At 50.1% G+C, this 14,436-nt stretch overlaps 1 protein-coding gene across 1 annotated transcript in view; it reads left to right on the top strand.

Moving 5' to 3' along the window:
- Window positions 1-14,089, top strand: part of LOC132996228 (apoptosis-stimulating of p53 protein 2-like) — a 20,793-nt gene extending 6,704 nt beyond the window's left edge. The window contains exons 3-18 of the mRNA XM_061066571.1: window positions 218-331; window positions 849-925; window positions 1,400-1,480; window positions 2,235-2,412; window positions 3,398-3,603; window positions 4,462-4,626; window positions 4,840-5,089; window positions 5,192-5,263; window positions 5,628-5,707; window positions 6,077-6,443; window positions 6,535-7,226; window positions 7,876-8,013; window positions 8,228-8,361; window positions 8,439-8,605; window positions 9,722-9,921; window positions 13,494-14,089. Of these exons, the coding sequence (XP_060922554.1) occupies window positions 218-331; window positions 849-925; window positions 1,400-1,480; window positions 2,235-2,412; window positions 3,398-3,603; window positions 4,462-4,626; window positions 4,840-5,089; window positions 5,192-5,263; window positions 5,628-5,707; window positions 6,077-6,443; window positions 6,535-7,226; window positions 7,876-8,013; window positions 8,228-8,361; window positions 8,439-8,605; window positions 9,722-9,921; window positions 13,494-13,535 (2,963 nt within the window). The 3' untranslated portion in view covers window positions 13,536-14,089. The remainder of the gene's footprint in view (window positions 1-217; window positions 332-848; window positions 926-1,399; window positions 1,481-2,234; window positions 2,413-3,397; window positions 3,604-4,461; window positions 4,627-4,839; window positions 5,090-5,191; window positions 5,264-5,627; window positions 5,708-6,076; window positions 6,444-6,534; window positions 7,227-7,875; window positions 8,014-8,227; window positions 8,362-8,438; window positions 8,606-9,721; window positions 9,922-13,493) is intronic.
- Window positions 14,090-14,436: the final 347 nt, after the last annotated feature.

Here is a 14,436-nt window from a genome sequence, read left to right on the forward strand (position 1 = left end):
AAAAAATCCTCAGGGAACATTATGAAAAACGCAACAGGAGGCCCGCCATTTTGGATTTAGTGGCCATTTCGTTGTAGAGCTTTCATTGTTATTATTTTACAGTAAAAGACTTCAAGTCTTGTGATTAAGGTTCCAACTCTGGGATCCCAGACCCACGAGTCCGTTACATCACAATTTAGTCATTAATCCGTCGTCTTGTTTGTTTGTGACCAATCAGAGCGCGTCGTGGGAGAATCGGAGCAGATGATGGCGGTGCTGCAGCCGTGGGGGGGGCAGAGGGGGGAGGTCCGGTACCTCCTCCACCACCAGAGAGCTCCGGGACCTGAGTCTGGTGAGAAGCACCAGCTGCTGGGGGGGGGAAGCCAGTGAGGCATCATGTCCTCAACACAAACCCTCCCAACCAAATATAGATTCATAATATATATCAAAGAAACACGAGGAGATTCCAGATCTTCTGGAGATGAGGCCGACGCCCCCCTGTGGAGGAGCTGGAAACAACAACACGGATCTGTCCACAGCAGAGTTTACACCTCATGTCCCGCCTCCTGCTGGTCTACAGGCTCCGCCTCCTGCTCTACAGGCTCCGCCCCTCGCCTGGATGATCCCACATGTTCCTGTTTGAACGAGTCGCACAACCTGCTGCTTCACACACACTCACTACACAACATGTGTTACAGAGTTCATTAAAACATCTCAGCTGTGTGTAGAAGCTTTATTTCTTTCTGTCTCATTCTCATGAACGAGTGTAATAGTTGGTATAATAATAGAGTAATAGAGTGTTAGTTGGAACAACAACCGGCCGGGACCCTGGACAGGTTCATCAGCTGTAAGTGTGTGTTTGTGTCCAGATGGATCCAGAGCGTCCGACCCGAAGCTGAAGAGGAACCAGCTGAACGCTGCTGCAGAGAGAAGTCAGGAGAACGAGGTGAGACTCATAAGAACTCATTCACAACCGTTTCTTCAGAAAAACATCTTACACGTTTTTATGAAGATTCTTTCACCGAGGTTTTCTACTCTGGGATTTGTTCTTATGTGAGAACAGAATCTACACTGACACCTGACATGCTTGTATAAAATAACAGTTTTGTACTGTACATATTCTCACACTGCATAAAATGTGTCCTGCCTATACACTGTATATATTGGGTTAATAACATTCATATCTTTCTATATTTAAGAAATATAACCTGTTTAGAGTTTCAGGCCGGTGCTGCGTCTTCCTTCTTCAATGTTCTTTTCAGTTTCTTGGATTTCTGTGTGTGCTGCAGTCTCGGGACCTTTATGAGTATTGACAGTGCATTAACGAGGCTAATTAGGAAAAACATGCTTTCAAATTACGAAGACATGGAATTTATCAAATAAGAACAGATGTGAACAATTCTGTTCTCGTGTTGTACAGGTTTCAGCTCCTCGTCTGGACGTGACCTTCAGTGAACTTCAGGATCTGGCCTCTCGACAGCAGCAGCTGCTGGCTTCCAAGGTACGACACACACAGGAACACACAGTAACACACACTGCTCCCACGCAGACACACACTGCTCCCACACAGACACACACTGCTCCCACACAGACACACACTGCTCCCACACAGTAACACACTGCTCCCACACAGACACACACAGGAACACACAGTAACACACACTGCTCCCACACAGACACACACTGCTCCCACACAGACACACACTGCTCCCACACAGACACACACTGCTCCCACACAGTAACACACTGCTCCCACACAGACACACACTGCTCCCACACAGGGACACACACTGCTCCCACACAGACACACACTGCTCCCACACAGACACACACTGCTCCCACACAGACACACACTGCTCCCACACAGACACACACTGCTCCCACACAGGAACACACACTGCTGCTAATGCTGCTGTCAGGTGCCCTAATAAACAGGACATCTCCAAATGCTTCTCAACCAATCAACAATCAGCTCTAATCATTATGATGTGAACGTCCAAAACCACAAGTTTCTAAGTTGTTATGATTTATTAACACATGAACACAACGACTCTTCTCAAACTCGTTACTTTTACTGGGAAATAAAACATAACACATTTACCTGCTTGTTTGGTTTAAAATGGTTTTATCAACAAACGTCCTTCAGTCCACGTGTGAACGTGTGATTCACCTCAGCGCCTCCTTCTCCTCCTTCTCCTCCTTCTCCTCCTTCTCCTCCTTCTTCTCCTCCTCATGACCCCGGTTGTCTGTTGCAGGAGCAGCGGCTGCGCTTCCTGAAGCTGCAGGAGCAGCAGCAGCAGCAGCAGGAGGCGTCTGAACAGGAGCGACTGCAACAGCTCCGAGAGAACGCACAGAACCAGGAGGCCAAGCTGAGGCGGGTCCGGGCCCTCAGGGGCCAAGTGGAGCAGAAACGCCTCAGCAACAGTAAACTGGGTCAGCGTCTGTGTCAGTGTCAGTGTCTGTGTCTCTGTCTGTTTCTGCATCAGTGTCTGCGTCTGCGTCAGCGCCTGCGTCAGCGCCTGCGTCTGCGTCTCCATCAGCGTCTGCGACTTTGTCTGTGTCAGCGTCTGCGTCTCCATCAGCGTCAGTGTCAGCTTCTGCGTCTCCGTCAGCGTCTGCGTCTCCATCAGCATCAGTGTCTGCGTCTGCGTCAGCGTCTGCGTCAGCTTCTGCGTCTCCATCAGCGTCAGTGTCAGCTTCTGCGTCTCCGTCAGCGTCTGCGTCTCCATCAGCATCAGTGTCTGCGTCTGCGTCAGCGTCAGCGTCTGCGTCAGCTTCTGCGTCTCCGTCAGCGTCTGCGTCTCCATCAGCGTCAGTGTCTGCGTCAGCGTCAGCGTCTGCGTCTCCGTCAGCATCTGCGTCAGCTTCTGCGTCTCCGTCAGCGTCTGCGTCTCCGTCAGCGTCTGCGTCAGTGTCAGTGTCTGCCTCAGCGTCTGCCTCAGCGATTGCGTCTGCGTCAGCTTCTGCGTCTCCGTCAGCGTCTGCGTCAGCTTCTGCGTCTCCGTCAGCTTCTGCGTCTCCGTCAGCTTCTGCGTCTCCGTCAGCGTCTGTGTCTCCGTCAGCGTCTGCGTCTGCTTCAGCGTCAGCGTCAGTGTCTGCGTTTGCATTTGAGTCAGTGTCAGTGTTTGTGTCAGCTTCTGCGTCTCCGTCAGCGTCTCTGTCTGCATCTGCATCTGCATCTGCATCTGCATCTGCATCTGCATCTGCATCTGCATCTGCGTCTGCGTCTGCGTCTCTGTCTGCGTCTCTGTATGCATCTGTGTCTGCATCTGCGTCTGCATCTGCATCTGCATCAGCGTCTGCATCTGCGTCTGCGTCTGTGTCTGTGTCTGCGTCTGCGTCTGCGTCTGTGTCTGCGTCTGCGTCTGTCTTAAAGCTGCTGCTTGTTGTTCTGAATGTGTCTGTGTCTGTGATGCAGTGGAGGAGATCGAGCAGATGACTGGTCTGTTCCAGCAGAAGCAGAGGGAGCTGCTGGTTGCCGTGGCGAGGCTTGAGGAGCTCAGCGACCAGCTGGAGGTGCTGAGGAGCCCTCGGGTGGAGCCACCTCCTCCTCCTCCTCCTCCTCACCACCACAACACGCCCTCCTCCACTGTGGAGCTGGAGCTGCTCTGTAAAGAGCTGCAGGTCAGAGCTCACCACGGCTGCTGCAACACGTTTCTCCTTGGTTGGGAGGTTACCTGTGTGACGCTGTGTGACTGATTTGCAGTGACTCGGGGGGGTCTAGTAACCAGAGTTATTAATTATTATCATTATTTATTTCTGTAGCTACAATTTACAGTTGCCCTGAAACGCTCACACACCGGTCTGCTAACCCTCAGCCGATATAACGGCTTCTTAAAGTGAACTGTCAAGGAAGATCTGCTGTTCCACTCTCGGCCACCAGGTGGAAATAATTCCGAGACTATATAAACCCACAGACTGTAAATAAAGATGGACGGCGTCTCTAAAGCCAGAGTGTCTCCATCAGAGGAGACGTGGACCATCTCTCTGATGATTGGTGACGTTGATCCGTTTGGTTTGAATCAGTTTGAGGATCTACAAACAGGTGATGATTGACAGCTCAGACTGGCTCCTGATTGGTCGAGATCACTGCTGCACTGTGTGCAGTGTTCTTTATTCAGTCCACACTGTAATTTACAAATGTTCCCGAAACACTTCACATGCAAGTTATTGGTCGATACTAGGATTTCAAATTTAATATGAATAAAATGATAATATATTAATTTACCATCCAATGGAAAATTCAACTTTATACCAGATTTTTTCTTTCATTGTAAGAAGTTCTCACGGACTCTTCTGGTGAACATGTCAAACACATTATCATTTTGCTAAATACAAAACGACTAGTGAGTGTGGCTAACCTTAGCCTAGCAGGCAGGCTAGGCTAACTAGCAGGCTAGGCTAACTGGTGTGAGTATGAGCTGCTTCTTCCTCTCCCTGTGTGCGTCCCCTCCACTGATCCGATGTCTTCGTCCTCCTCAGCTGAGGAACAAGCTGAACCAGGAGCAGAGCTCGCGTCTGCAGCAGCAGAGCGACGGCCTGAACAAGAGGAACCTGGAGGTGGCGTCCATGGACCGCCGGCTGGCCGAGCTCCGGCAGCGGCTGTGGAAGAAGAAGGCCGCCCTGCAGCAGAAGCAGAACCTGCCAGTAAGAAGAGATTCAGGATGACCTCTCTGAAAGATATCACTTTCCTAAAGCAATTGTATTTGTTTTTTATAAAAATGTACGTGAGCGTTCTACCCTCCACCATGTTGTTCCTGTAGTTCTGGTTCCAGCACTACTTCATTCATCTCCTGGTTTTACATCAAACTCAAGTCCAGCCCAAAACCCTGCAGCACTCAAATCTGTTGGTTCCCGCAGGTGGCGTCAGAAGGCCCCGCCCCTCAGCATGGCGTGGGCTCCAGAGTGGCGGCAGTGGGGCCGTACATTCAGTCGTCCTCCGCAGCAGGCTCCCAGGGGCCTCCGGTGCCGGCTCGCCAGGAGCCTCCGGTGAAGCCAGCGTACCCGGACGGCACAGCAACCCTGCCCGTACCCCACTCGTCCCTGAAGCCGCCGCCCATACCCGACTCGTCCCTGAAGCCGCCGCCCAGACCCGTCAAACCGGCCGCAGGTTCCGTTTGATGAGTTACTTTAACATCAGTTTGTTTTCATCCGCAGCTCCTCAGCTGGCACTTCCTGTTTTCTGGATTTAATCTTCTTCTGCTTGTTGCAGGTTTCAGTTCCTCTCAAATAAGCCACGCCTCCACACTGCCTCGTGTGTCCAGGCTCAGCTACTGCAACTCAGGTCAGTTTCTGCAGCCTCCAAAATCACCACAAATATTTTCTTCTCTGTTGACAAGTTTATATTAATTCATACAAATGTCAGAAAAACTACATATTTAGTGTTTTATATTCATCCTTTTACATCCAGAGGATTCAAGGCCATAAAAGGAGACTCTATGTTCTGCATTCTGATTGGTTGGTGGAAGCAAACGATAACCAGAAGGATGTTATCAATTCCAATAGTTTAAATGTTTAAATTCTCACTTCAGAAACAAGCAGAGACGTTTTAAAGCGTCTTCCTGTCGGACGGTTGTCTGGTTGATGTTTCTAAACCTCCGACAGAGAAGAAGACGTCTGTGTTATGATGAAGGTTTTCTTTCCGGTAGGTGGAGAGACCCCCGACATCCCGCCTCCTGTCCCGTCACGGACCAATCACAGCCCTGACACCCTGCTCAGGGACAATCAGGTACGACTGATCAGATAAGATCTGACTTTTTTATCCTTCAGAGAAGAAATTCACAAAGAACAGGAGCTCAAGAAAGTAGCAGCGCAAGAATAAAATTATGAATATTAATATTAGAAAGAGTAGAGATAATGCTATATATACTACACACAGTTGTGTTTTTTTTAAATGTAAAATATAGATCCGGGGAACAGAGTTGTGTTCATGTCCATTCTGTCACAGGACCCTAACCCCCCCGCCCCCCAGCTCTCTAGGATTGTTCTGCTTTCTCAGAAGTCTTGAATACACAGATGTGACAAAAGCCTTTTTCAGTAATGAAAGTCTTCATCAACCTTCATCAGTCCAATGAGCTGCTCTGTATTTCTCCTCCAGGCTTCAGGGAGATGTTTGTCCCAGGGGACAGCGCCACCTCCTGTTCCCGTTAAGCCCACCCTGCTCTCTGCGTCCGGCCCCCCCCCCTCCTCCCGGCCCCCCTACAGCACCGGGACCTTCCCTGGTAAGGCGCGGCCGGTGGGCGGAGCCCTCTCCAGCCACTGCAGCACTCTCCCTCTGCCCGGCAGAGAGGAACGCCCTCCGGCCGCGGCCGTCCGACCTTTCACCCCGGACCCCTCAGATGCTCCTGTGCTGCAGAAGCCTCAGACGCTGGCGGCGGCGTCCATCTACTCCATGTACACCAGGCAGGCGTCCGTGGGAAAGCGCTTCCTGCCGGGCGCCCTGCCCCCCCGCAGCCAGCCCCGCGGTGAGGCACTCACTCCATCGGGGAGAGAGGTTTGGTTTTTCACATTCCTTGTTGGTTTTGTTCTGACCTCAGTGTCTCTCTCTCACTTCAGTGTACGGGAAGCCGCTCCTCCCCGCCACCGGGGGGCAGCAGTCTGTCTCCTCAGACCCTCCTGGGGCCTGTGTGTCTGACGGGAGCGAGGCTGGTTGTCCGGGTAACGGCGACGGGGTCGGTGGCGAGACGGCAGAAGGAGCCACGCCTCGACCGCTCAGCCCCACCAAGCTCCTCCCCTTCCTGTCCCACCCTCACAGGAGCCCCAGCGACGCGGACCTGGAGGCGCTGCGCCGCCGGCTGCACCACGCACCGCGGCCCCTGAAGAAACGCAGCTCCATCACGGAGCCCGAGGGCCCGGCCGGACCCAACATCCAGAAGCTGCTCTACCAGAAGACCACCCTGGCTGCCATGGAAACCATCCCCATGGAGACAGTCAGTCCAGCGGAGACATGTCTTCAGCCTGGGGGACACGACCACCGGGGGGGCGGGCCGGAGGTCGAGGACAACACTGGGTCGAGCTTCAACCAATCACTCGCTGACAGCCCTGAGGACTCCCTGACTCCACCCCCTCTGCCCCCCCGCTCACCCATTCCCGACCCCGCCCTGGAGGACAAGGAGGAGGAGGTGCGTCCGTCCTCAGTCCACCACGCCCACTTTCCAGAGGAGTTCCCCCCGTACCCCCCCCCACCGTACCCCAGCTGTGGCGACCTGCAGGCGCCGGAGGTCACGGGTCAGGTCCCAGTTCCACCGGTGAGCGTCTCTGTTCCACAACATCTGATCAACTCCAATAATCAACCAGACTAATTGTTGTCTTATTATGATAATTACATATAATTATATTATGATAATAAAGGGTTAAAGTTCGGCTCCATCTAAACGTCTTCACAGCAACAAACACATGGACGAGTAATAATCAGAAAAAACACCTGAGAAACTGATTAAAGATTTGAGTGTTTATGAATCAGACAGAAGCTGATTCAGTTTCATCTCCTCACGATGGATTCATCCGATCGTCCAATAGAAACAGACTCGTTCAGAACCAGAGCAGAGAACACGGTCCAGCTGCTCTGCTGGTTCCACACCGGTTGGACTTTAAGGTTCTGCTCCTCACACACAAGGTTCTGACCCAGTTACACAACTTCCTCTCCGGAGAACCGTGTTCCCTCTAGAACCCTGAGAACATCTGCAGCAGAGGTTCCAACAAACCAAAGAACATCAGAGAAGCTCGTTCAGACGTTTCTCTTCAGACTTCATGTCGATCTCACACTTACACATTGTTTGTAACGCTACTTTTCTTGTAAGAAAGGTGCTGCACAAATAAAGAGTATTATTATTATTATTATTAAAGGGTCAGTTCCTGTTCCTCTCTCCTCCCTCTCTCTCTCTCTCTCTCTCTCAGGGTAAGAGGTCTATCCTCAGGAGAGTGGGATCCCAGCGGACGGATCCCACGCTGCGGGTGAAGTTCAGCGCTCTGGCTCTGCTGCTGGACTGTTCTCTGGAGGGCGAGTTCGACCTCGTGCAGAGGGTCATCTTCCACGTGAGTCCTCAGGCGCTCGGTCACTGAAATGACCACAAACCAAATGTCTTATATTTAATGAATAAGTGACAATCATCATATCGCTCTTATTTAGAGGAAACTATCTATATGAAATCTATATGTAAAAGCAGCATTGTTTTTTAACATATTTGTTGCTAAACGAACCCGTGGAGGAGATGAGTAGAAGCTGCTCTGAGCTGCTCGGTGTCTGCAGGTGGACGACCCGAGCTCGGCCAACGACGAGGGCATCACCGCGCTGCACAACGCCGTCTGCGCCGGACACACGGACATCGTCACCTTCCTGGTTCAGTTCGGCGTCAACGTCAACGCTGCCGACAGCGACGGCTGGTGAGTCAACGCCACGGTGCAGGTCTGCTGATGGAAGCTGTGGTAACCAGTTGAGTCTTCTCACCTTGCTCCTCCAGGACGCCGCTGCACTGCGCCGCCTCGTGTAACAACGTTCAGGTCTGTAAGTTCCTGGTGGAGTCGGGCGCCGCCGTGTTCGCCGCCACTTACAGCGACTTGCAAACAGCTGCCGACAAATGTGAGGAGATGGAGGACGGCTACGCGCAGTGCTCCCAGTTCCTCTATGGTGAGAAACCATCACGTTGCATGTTCACAGGAAACAGAAGCTCAGGTCTGTGATGGGGTGTGAATGTTGGTTCCCACACGGGTCAACTGAGGCGATACCAGAGGTTCTCAGCTGAGACGACACGGAGCTTCCAGAGTCCGTGAGGAGTTTGTCCTGATCCTGGATCCATAAGATAAGATTTATTAGTCCCATAACAGGGAAAGTTTGGAGTTCCAGGGGTCCCATCAAGCTAATGGGGTAGATACAAAGCGCCTTCAGGATCCTTCAGGGTCCTTCAGGTCCTTCAGGCTCCTTCAGGCTCCTTCAGGATCCTTCAGGATCCTTTAGGGTCCTTCAGGCTCCTTCAGGCTCCTTCAGGATCCTTCAGGGTCCTTCAGGCTCCTTCAGGCTCCTTCAGGTCCTTCAGTGTCCTTCAGGCTCCTTCAGGCTCCTTCAGGTCCTTCCGGGTCCTTCAGGGTCTTTCAGGTCCTTCAGTGTCCTTCAGGGTCCTTCAGGTCCTTCAGGCTCCTTCAGGTCCTTCAGGGTCCTTCAGGCTCCTTCAGGTCCTTCAGGCTCCTTCAGGGTCCTTCAGGCTCCTTCAGGGTCATTCAGGGTCCTTCAGGCTCCTTCAGGTCCTTCAGGTCCTTCAGGTCCTTCAGGCTCCTTCAGGTCATTCAGGTCATTCAGGGTCCTTCAGGTCCTTCAGGCTCCTTCAGGGTCCTTCAGGCTCCTTCAGGGTCCTTCATGTCCTTCATGTCCTTCAGGGTCCTTCAGGGTCCTTCAGGCTCCTTCAGGTCCTTCAGGCTCCTTCAGGGTCATTCAGGGTCCTTCAGGCTCCTTCAGGTCCTTCAGGTCCTTCAGAGTCCTTCAGGTCCTTCAGGGTCCTTCAGGTCCTTCGGGTTCTTCAGGTCCTTCAGGGTCCTTCAGGTCCTTCAGGTCCTTCAGGCTCCTTCAGGTCCTTCAGGGTCCTTCAGGCTCCTTCAGGTCCTTCAGGTCCTTCAGGGTCCTTCAGGTCCTTCAGGTCCTTCAGGGTCCTTCATGACCTTCATGTTCTTCAGGGTCCTTCAGGTCCTTCAGGAGCTTTTAATTGTGTCTCACTGTTTGTCACAGTTACACTGACCTTCTCTGTCGTGGCAGGCGTTCAGGAGAAGATGGGCGTGATGAACCGCGGCGTGGTGTACGCCCTGTGGGACTACGAGCCTCAGAGTGGCGACGAGCTGGGCTTCATGGAGGGCGACTGCATGACGGTGCTGAGACGGGAGGACGAGCTGGAGACGGACTGGTGGTGGGCGCGATGTGGCGACGGCGAGGGCTACATCCCCCGCAACCTCCTGGGGGTGAGGCCACTCAGTTTGTCTTCACACCGCTGATAGAGACACTTGGTAAAAATCAATCAGTTCATCAAATGTGTGTAACAGAGCAACAACAACAAGATCACAAACATAGAGAGTAGAGAGAGTCCAACACAAATCTAGAGATTCATCAGTGTTGCAAGTGTTTGTACTGGGTATGAATATCTAAGATGTCTACTTGGTCTACTTGATCTATGGTCCATGATCAGGATCCACCATCAGGATCTATGGTCCATGATGAGGATCCACCATCAGGATCTATGCTCCATGATCAGGATCCACCATCAGGATCTATGGTCCATGATCAGGATCCACCATCAGGATCTATGCTCCATGATGAGGATCCACCATCAGGATCTATGCTCCATGATCACAGTCTGTGATCCACCATCAGGATCTATGGTCCATGATGAGGATCCACCATCAGGATCTATGGTCCATGATCACAGTCTGTGATCCACCATCAGGATCTATGGTCCATGATGAGGATCCACCATCAGGATCTATGGTCCATGATCACAGTCTGTGATCCACCATCAGGATCTATGGTCCATGATGAGGATCCACCATCAGGATCTATGGTCCATGATGAGGATCCACCATCAGGATCTATGGTCCATGATCACAGTCTGTGATCCACCATCAGGATCTATGGTCCATGATGAGGATCCACCATCAGGATCTATGGTCCATGATCACAGTCTGTGATCCACCATCAGGATCTATGGTCCATGATGAGGATCCACCATCAGGATCTATGGTCCATGATGAGGATCCACCATCAGGATCTATGGTCCATGATCACAGTCTGTGATCCACCATCAGGATCTATGGTCCATGATGAGGATCCACCATCAGGATCTATGGTCCATGATCACAGTCTGTGATCCACCATCAGGATCTATGGTCCATGATGAGGATCCACCATCAGGATCTATGGTCCATGATGAGGATCCACCATCAGGATCTATGGTCCATGATCACAGTCTGTGATCCACCATCAGGATCTATGGTCCATGATGAGGATCCACCATCAGGATCTATGGTCCATGATCACAGTCTGTGATCCACCATCAGGATCTATGGTCCATGATGAGGATCCACCATCAGGATCTATGCTCCATGATGAGGATCCACCATCAGGATCTATGCTCCATGATGAGGATCCACCATCAGGATCTATGGTCCATGATCAGGATCCACCATCAGGATCTATGCTCCATGATGAGGATCCACCATCAGGATCTATGGTCCATGATCAGGATCCACCATCAGGATCTATGGCCCATGATCAGGATCCACCATCAGGATCTATGGTCCATGATCAGGATCCACCATCAGGATCTATGGTCCATGATGAGGATCCACCATCAGGATCTATGCTCCATGATCAGGATCCACCATCAGGATCTATGGTCCATGATCAGGATCCACCATCAGGATCTATGGTCCATGGTGAGGATCCACCATCAGGATCTATGGTCCATGATCACAGTCTGTGATCCACCATCAGGATCTATGGTCCATGATGAGGATCCACCATCAGGATCTATGGTCCATGATCACAGTCTGTGATCCACCATCAGGATCTATGGTCCATGATGAGGATCCACCATCAGGATCTATGGTCCATGATCACAGTCTGTGATCCACCATCAGGATCTATGGTCCATGATGAGGATCCACCAACAGGATCTATGGTCCATGATGAGGATCCACCATCAGGATCTATGGTCCATGATCACAGTCTGTGATCCACCATCAGGATCTATGGTCCATGATGAGGATCCACCATCAGGATCTATGGTCCATGATGAGGATCCACCATCAGGATCTATGGTCCATGATCACAGTCTGTGATCCACCATCAGGATCTATGGTCCATGATGAGGATCCACCATCAGGATCTATGGTCCATGATCACAGTCTGTGATCCACCATCAGGATCTATGGTCCATGATGAGGATCCACCATCAGGATCTATGGTCCATGATGAGGATCCACCATCAGGATCTATGGTCCATGATCACAGTCTGTGATCCACCATCAGGATCTATGGTCCATGATGAGGATCCACCATCAGGATCTATGGTCCATGATCACAGTCTGTGATCCACCATCAGGATCTATGGTCCATGATGAGGATCCACCATCAGGATCTATGGTCCATGATGAGGATCCACTATCAGGATCTATGGTCCATGATCAGGATCCACCATCAGGATCTATGGTCCATGATGAGGATCCACCATCAGGATCTATGGTCCATGATCAGGATCCACCATCAGGATCTATTGCCCATGATCAGGATCCACCATCAGGATCTATGGTCCATGATGAGGATCCACCATCAGGATCTATGGTCCATGATGAGGATCCACCATCAGGATCTATGGTCCATGATGATGATCCACCATCAGGATCTATGGTCCATGATCAGGATCCACCATCAGGATCTATGGTCCATGATCAGGATCCACCATCAGGATCTATGGTCCATGATGAGGATCCACTATCAGGATCTATGGTCCATGATCAGGATCCACCATCAGGATCTATGGTCCATGATCACAGTCTGTGATCCACCATCAGGATCTATGGTCCATGATGAGGATCCACTATCAGGATCTATGGTCCATGATCAGGATCCACCATCAGGATCTATGGTCCATGATCACAGTCTGTGATCCACCATCAGGATCTATGCTCCATGATGAGGATCCACCATCAGGATCTATGGTCCATGATGAGGATCCACCATCAGTATCTATGGTCCATGATCAGGATCCACCATCAGGATCTATGGTCCATGATCAGGATCCACCATGTGGCTGCAGCTTTGATCCTGGATCTACAAGCGATGGAGCAGCAGGACTCTGGTGAAGAAGTCACGTCAGTAACATGTGTTGATGAGACTTAAATGTGTAAATCTCTTAGACCTACAGCAGCAGAACTGAGATCAGGTCTAAGACGAACCTGGACCAGCTCTAACGAGAAGCTTGATCCTAAAGGAAGGTTTGAATCCTCAACGTAAAGAGGGAGTCTCCACAACTGGAGCTGAGATGATTCCACAGGAGAGGAGCTTGATGCTGAAGCTCTGGCTCCTCCTCTGGAGACTTTAGGGACAACAGCCTGAATGAAGTCTTGTGTGTTCTGACCCAGTTACACAGCTGCCTCTCTAGAGAACCATGCCCTCTACTGGTCATCTGAGAGAATGCAGCTTTCAGACACTTCCGTGTTGGCCTCAACTTCTTTAACCGTTTGTGTGACAGGCAGAACTGAGTCAAAGGTTACACGGCAGAATTTAAAGGAGATGAATGTGGATCATCCTCTTCAGACCTTCTCCTCCTTCACGTATCGGAGGACGAGACTGAACTTCTGCTCTCTTTGTTAAACTCCACAGGGAATTGAACCGTCAACCCTGGTAGTTGTTGCTAAATCTCATCTCCATCTAATCAGGCTGGAAGCAGCTCTGAGGATCCTGTGACTCAACAGTCTGATATAAGAAGTTACTCGAATTAACTTTATCTTAACCACAAACTCTTTTTGTTTCCCAGCTGTATCTGAGGATCAAACCGCGGCAGAGGAGCCTGGCGTGAACCTCCCGGGGACGAGTCCTCCCGGGGACGAGTCCTCCATGAGACGAGCGGCGAGACGAGCGGCGAGGGGCCGTCCTCTGGACTCGCTCAGAGACGTCAGGGCTTCCAATGAGACGGACGTCTGCACATTATTACTTCTCCTCAATTTGCTCCAGTGGTTTTTCCTCTGACGTCCAGATATCCTCAAAGGAAATGAGAAATGCTTTTGGGTCCATTTTGTAATATTGTGTCTTTTTTCAACATCGAATTTTTATTTTATTGAACATTGAAATCAAAGGAAACAATTTGAGCATATGTCCCAAAGACTGAAACTACAAAGTCTCTATCTTTAAATGATTTCATTTTGTATTTATTATTACGAATTTAAAACTTCTTTTACAGGATCAACTAGTTTCACCAAGAATGTAATGAAATTATTAAAATATTCCTTTATGGGGCTGATTTACCAAAAACATGTTTCTAATGATCCAGAACCGTTAATTATGATGATGTGAGATTTAATTTCTACAAACACTGAATGAAACTTACTTTATTTAACTCGTCTCTGTTCTGCTTCAGTTGGTTTAACATTAAAATCTAATGTTTGGATTTTGTTTAGTTTCTTGTTTAATTCTTTAACATCACAGATCATCTTTATATAAAGTCACTGATCATCTTTATATACAGTTACTGATCATCTTTATATACAGTCACTGATCATCTTTATATACAGTCACTGATCATCTTTATATACAGTTACTGATCATCTTTATATAAAGTCACTGATCATCTTTATATACAGTTACTGATCATCTTTATATAAAGTCACTCGTTGTGTTTATGTACTTATTGCTTCTCTTTTAAATCACAGACTGTTTCAATTGTCATTTTTTTCTGAATATCTCTTTCATATATAATAGTT

The sequence above is a fragment of the Limanda limanda genome, chromosome 2 (assembly GCF_963576545.1).
Source record: "Limanda limanda chromosome 2, fLimLim1.1, whole genome shotgun sequence".
NCBI lineage: Eukaryota > Metazoa > Chordata > Actinopteri > Pleuronectiformes > Pleuronectidae > Limanda > Limanda limanda.